Here is a 6,521-nt window from a genome sequence, read left to right as displayed (position 1 = left end):
GCAGTGATTGATCAAGTATAAGATCGCCTCCATCATCTATTATACAGCACTGAAAGGATATTTTATTTCTTTGTTCCTGGAAAAAAAGTGTCAGCTGGTCACATGCCTCATTGTCACTGTTTTGACATTCGTCCAACTATTCAAAACATAGGTGCCAAAGTACAAATGTCTGACGTCTCATCCCACTAAAGCGTTTGCATATTGAATCACATTGTCCTCCCTGTAGAATACACAACACTTTTAGCTGGAGTCTGAAATACATATCCAAGTAGATCTTTGAGTGTCTTAAAGGTAAGGGGCTATTGAGAAAGCATTCAGATCTCTTATCTGTGGTAGCATTTCAATTGAATATGATCTAATTTTACAATAGTAGCAAATCAAGTCTCAAAATTCAAGGGTTCACTTGTAGATCACCTATTAGTGTTGTACACCCTTTCACTGCTGGAGGAGCCAGCAAAGCCTTGTAAAGTAATGCTCTGCTGGTCTTTTCCAGTAAAGAGTAAAGCTATGTTTTTCTGTTTTTGTTTTACCTTTTAGCTATTCATGGGTGCACGAAAACAAGCGTCATTAACCTTCAAGACCGACCCACGGATTAATTTGCAGTATTACATTTTAGTAACAAATGCATTTTGCTATACATAGCTAGGCAGCATTTTTATTTAGAAAATTGTGACAAATTCCAATGTTGCAAGACCATCATTATTATTATTATTATTATTATTATTATTAAATGTCATTTATTAGTCTGTATAATACATTAAACATTCATTGAATTGAAAATAAATATATGTTTGGTATAGAAACTTTGAGAGACAGCAAATAACTATATTGCGATTTTGAACATGATTCTGTGCAAGTCACATTATATAAATACAATTTAAATATAAAAAAATACTTAGGCACTGTAACTAGAACTCTACCAAAATGTGTTTATCAAAATATTATAAATGATCTAAAGTGCAACAAAGTTTTAGTTACATTTTAAAAAGTTACAACTGTTCTATACAAAGTATTGTTACATCATTTGGTCCACATGCTTTGCACTTTCAACATTGCTCTCACACCGATTGAGCCACCTGTGCTGAAGCAGGGATATCCAGAAGCCCTGACCTGTTGGTAGCTCTTGAGGACTGGAGTTGGCCACCCCTGCACTATTTTGTTAGTTAATTAAACCAAGCACTGATGACCAGCAGTCATCATATGAAGATTAGTGCACTGATTTTGCTCATTCTGCAGCATTAGAGGTAGCCATGTCATTTGCCCATACATCTTGTTGCCTCTTCCTCGTTGCTGATAACCAGACACAAAATGTGGATGATAGTGATAGTTTTCACTGTGTGACACTTGTTTTTTATTTTGATACGAGTTCCATGCAGGAACAGATTCAACATCAATTCAGGCACCTGTATGTGGAGATCACAAACTCACACAAATCACAGGGTTTAGAATTAGAGAAGATGCAAAATTAAATAGCTGGCAGACGGAAAATATAGGTGGAAGTGTGCTGCAGTTACAAGCTACTCTGAATTAGGCTGCAATTTAGCTGTTGTATAGCCTAGAACTGGATTTTTCAAAGCCATGCTATGTCCTGAATATTGGATTCAGAATACATCCCTTTTGTTGTGCCATCTTTTTAAATCTAGTGTTCACATTTAACTCTATGCTTGTTGGTTTGCCTCTGATAACATTATATAGTCACTAGGTACCTAGCAACAGAAACAAGAAACGCCTGAAATGTATAAATAATAAAAAAAAAATTGTAATGTCATGAGATATTATATATTTTAATCCATATGGTGCTTCAGGGCTTAACGTGATTGGAGTTTTATTTTAAAATATCATATGTTGTCTTTGTAACAGCTCAGGACTTTTTCTAGGTTTGTGCTCGTCTTCAAAAAGAGCTTAATTGGGAGGTGGGGGGAGGGGGGGGGGTTCTCTCCTATATGGCCCTCTTAAAAGTGCCAGACGGGTTATATATTACTGATAGAGTCTCGAGATAAGGGTAGTTGTCTTGCCAAGTGTGGGAATAAAATATGGCCCCTGTGACAAGTTTCTAAATACGAGTCTTTCAGAGCTAGTTTCAAAGACAGTCTCTACACGGTTCAGGGGGCGTAGCTAAGAAAGTATTAAACCAAAGAGTGTGTTTATTAAAAATGAGAATATCATGTGACGTTATCGCCTCTGCATAAAAAGAGTTAGAAATCTGTAATCATGTCACAGAGGGGGTGTTCGGACATCATACACCACATGTTTAGCAGATACTTGGGTGACAGATATTCATTCGTCGCACAGGTTTAGTGGTAAGACGGTCATGAGCGTCTGAATGTATTGATGTGACTCACGTGTTTGTAAGTATTAGTTAAGGAAAGTTATGAGTACATTTAGATATTGAAGAGGTGTTTAACATCATTTAAAAGGTTTTTCTTTTTACTCTGACAGTTTTATGCAATCTAACAGCCGATTTACAACAGGGCTAAGCTTATGTTTTTTCCACGAGGAAAGGATGTCGTCTGGGAAAAGATTATGAAAATTAGATGATTTCACCAGAGTTGTATTTGTGACCAAACATGTGATCACTCATCTTCCTGCGCCAGTGACCTCTCTTAGAGAACACTTATTTGATCTTACATTTGGGTAATGTACTGTATAGGGATTTCTATTTGATGTTTTATCCTTTTTATTTTGAGAAACTGTTCATTTATTGTAATTGTATGTTTCTGTAATCCAAGCACTGTATTTGTATATATATATATATATATATATATATATATATATATATATATATATATATATATATATATATATATATTACAACATTTAATAAGTAATGCTTCGGGCTCTGAATTAACTGTTGCACGCTCTGGAGAGAGTATTTACATTTTCTGACACATTTTGCTACAACGGATTTTGTGTGTGTTAAGTGCATAGTTTTTTCTATAATACACAAGAACCTGGGGCCCTGGCAAATATTAATTTGACATTTTATTTACATTTCCCAGGGGGTGGCAGTGTATAGATATGATTGCAATTAAGTATGGAGGTTAATATTAACTCATTGGCGGTACTTTTGCGGAGGAGAAAGGTGAGTTGGCTAGAGTAGCCACGTGTATTAACCTTGATTGCATATCTAATTCACATACCTACTTGTGTGCTGTTCGTGACAGTTGGTATATTGGGATAGATTTGGGGGTGATCACTAATTTGAGGGACCTTTGCGGAGTTGAAAAGTTGGACCGCTTGCGATCAGAGTATTAACCCATGCCCCGTGTGCAGGTCACGTGCTCTCAGCGTACGTTACAGAATGAACAAACAATATTCTGCTTTTATTTAAATAATGATGAATGCTCTTTAGTCTGTCTGTTTTCTCAAGCTGGAGTCCATTAAAGTGCTTATGTTCCATTACCCGAAATGTGCCACTTGTGTTGGGCACCACTGAACATGGCCGAGTGTTATTACTCATGAATGTTTCTTCATCTGAAGAGGAGCCAGAATGATAATCAGAAGTAACTTTATCAACAGCATAGTTAACCTTCTGTGAAATTTCCGGCTCGTCGTCCTCTTCACTTTCAAAACTTGCCACGATGAATGAGTTGTTCTGTTCTCCATATCTAACAAAGAACACAAGCCTGCTCACTGATATAATTTAATAAATGTAACTAAATAAGAACAAAAAAGGTGGTAAAATAGCCAAAATTAATCCAGTAAAATAACAGTATTACAAATGACCAAGTACTTGTTGACAAAAATCCCCACAAAAAATGTTTTTAATGACTTGACACAAAATCTATGTTGGTGTGCTGATTCTGTGCTGCTTTCCTTGGGGGATGGGGGGGGGTGCATTTCACGTTCAAACAGTCCTGTACGAAAGAACTTAAAAAATGTAAACATATTTATAGAAACGGTTTCATCAATTTTCTGGGACTCACTACGGCCAGCTTGTCTCTTTATGTTACAGCACCACCTGCTGATCAGCACCTAGTAAGCTCTCTATTCAACAGCTGAGGCTCTATTCCGTGGAAGGCGAGTGAAAGGCAGATTGCATGCAGAATACGTTAAAAAAAAACACAAATGCTGGTAGCAAAATCATGCAGAGTAGAATTGCCAAAATACTACTGCAAGTTACTACAGTATAGAAGAAGAGGGTGTGAATGGTGCATCAAGCACACAGCATAAACAAAAAAAAATTGCCGCTTAAGTTAACATTTTACATACATTTAAAAATAAATAAATGTATATTACAGATAAAGATATACATGATTTATGGGCCGTAGCCCCTTCATCAGATCAACCCCCAGTGCAAATAAATGACAGTATATACCATATAATCAACCCCACCCACCTGGCGGCGAGAATGCCAGTTCTAGAGTGGCAGTGTAGGCATTGGGAGGCATAGCTTTGTTTTTTTTCCAGCCAAGTGCGTTGGCATTAGTTTCCTCATTGCAAGACCGATACACAATCACACCCCCCCACACCCACCGTGTATTGTTAACCTAGCATCTCCAATTGTTATGGCAATGTAACAAAATCACACACAGAAAATTGCAACTGGATACTTTAATACATACATACTTTAAAAGGCGATTGTGTCCAAAAGAAAATCAACTTAATGGGTTAATCATAAAAGCCTTGGGGAAAACACATGAGGATGCAAATAATGTAAATAAAAATAAAAGAAATAAAAAAGTGCACAGTTTTATCAAACATCTATACAAAAAAAGGCTGCTAAATCTAATGCTATTATATGCACCCCGAAATGTACTATTCTTTTACATTCATAATGTCTTATGTAATGGTTTTCTTAGCCCATCCAATCTCACATTGGCCCCTGTGGTCTACTGGCCTCATTACATGTCTGTATATCGTGTGGTGCACCTGCTGGCTTACAGGATTCCTAAGTCTCCTGCTGGGTGTTAGTGGGGATATCAGCACGACAGGCTTCTGAGGTAGTGTGCTCTGAGTCTTACTCACATACGATGCAGCGCCTCCACCCCATCAGGATCTCTGCGCCGCAGGGGGATGTAATTGATGGGGACCTCCTCAGTGGTACCTCCTTCTGTTGAATGACTCCACACTCACACAGAAGGGTTGTGGTGAACAAGGGCATCTTTATTTGCATCTCCATAGGCAGACTGCCCCTCATCGCGGTCGTGCTTAGCCGCTCATTTCTTTGCTGCACTCCATTGGGAAGGTTCCTTCTCTCCCAATAGAGTGGCTCTCCACCTCTCCCCTAAGGGAGATTCACCAGCTCATCTCTCTCCACTTGAGCTGCACAGACTCACAGCTCTTGCATCAGACACTGCAACACTGTTGCAGACCTCCACATGACTCTCCTGAACACAGTCAGAACACTCTGGAACTCCTAACTTTTGGCAGTCCAGTGTCTTATATAGACTCAGAAACAGACACACCTCTTGTGTCACTAACAGTGGACACAGAGCATGCACAGGCACCGCAATGTCTCTTTATCCCCAGCCTTTACTACCAGGAAGCCTCCTGGCAATGAATACAGATATACCCCAATATCCATCTCGCTCTTTGTAGTACTGGTTACGGGAGACACTTTGCACTGTGGTCTCTCCTATTCACCAGCTCCTCGCAACTGAAGGGCAGGAACCGCTCCTTTAGCTCCTCCCTCCGTCAGCATGGTCCACTGGGTTTAGAGCAGCAATGATGTAACACTCTGGGTGACATACTGGACACCCACAATCAGCCCATAATTCCTGCCTGGATGCTAGTGGACTGAGAGGATCATGCCCATACACTTCCTTACGGCATCTCCTGGAGATGTAAGCTATCTTTGCTGCTGTCTCATTATTATACCAATTTTCATCTGATACTTCACGATCCCAATTTTCTATGGAACTATCAGTATCCGAACTATCAGTATCCCAATTCTCCTCCCCATCACTGTTCTCTTCCACCGAGCTAGATTCCCTCTCCTCATCAGTGGAACCCATTTCAAACTCAATTTCTCCCTCCCATGGATGGTGGAAATAAAGAAAAGCTTTTAGGCGATTCCTGGCAATTCTTGTTGACGCTGAAGGCACATAGGGTTTTACCCGGGCAACAGGCACAATAGGAGCAACATTACCCAAATCCCCAGACTTTTCACTGGAATGAGTGGGCATAAAATAACGCTTGAATTTCCCTTTAGCCACATGCTTAACTATAGTAGGGGTCATCACAGGAGACTTCACATATGTTACCACTTCCCTCCCCGATCCCTCATCATCAGAGGTCACACAATCACCCCAGTCCTTATGCCTTTCCTCTGATGCACCCCGTGACTCCCCAGACCACCCTTGGCTTGATCGGGACCCTGAGGGAGACGTGACAGGGGCAGGGATTTGGGCAGTGGCCTTGGGCAAAGGGAAGGGGGAAGTGTCCTTACGCTGCGGTATGATGCTCTGCAGCTTGGCGATGCCCCGACCGGTACCACTGCTGGGCAATTCAGGCTCACCCATCTTCTCCTTCCCCAGACTCCGCAGGGTCTACCGGTACTTGACCACCTCTTCTTCTGG

At 40.2% G+C, this 6,521-nt stretch overlaps 1 protein-coding gene across 1 annotated transcript; it reads right to left on the bottom strand.

The window, feature by feature from the left end:
* Positions 1-1,167: 1,167 nt before the first annotated feature.
* Positions 1,168-5,957, bottom strand: BTG3 (BTG anti-proliferation factor 3). The gene is made up of 3 exons (XM_075593051.1): positions 5,771-5,957; positions 3,457-3,633; positions 1,168-1,343 (listed from the first exon to the last, which is right to left on the bottom strand). The coding sequence occupies exons 1-3, from the start codon at positions 5,955-5,957 to the stop codon at positions 1,168-1,170; spliced, it is 540 nt and encodes a 179-aa protein (XP_075449166.1).
* Between the last annotated feature and the right edge of the window lie 564 nt (positions 5,958-6,521).

Source organism: Ascaphus truei, chromosome 3 (genome assembly GCF_040206685.1).
Source record: "Ascaphus truei isolate aAscTru1 chromosome 3, aAscTru1.hap1, whole genome shotgun sequence".
NCBI lineage: Eukaryota > Metazoa > Chordata > Amphibia > Anura > Ascaphidae > Ascaphus > Ascaphus truei.
This window is presented reverse-complemented; position numbering and strand designations above follow the sequence as displayed.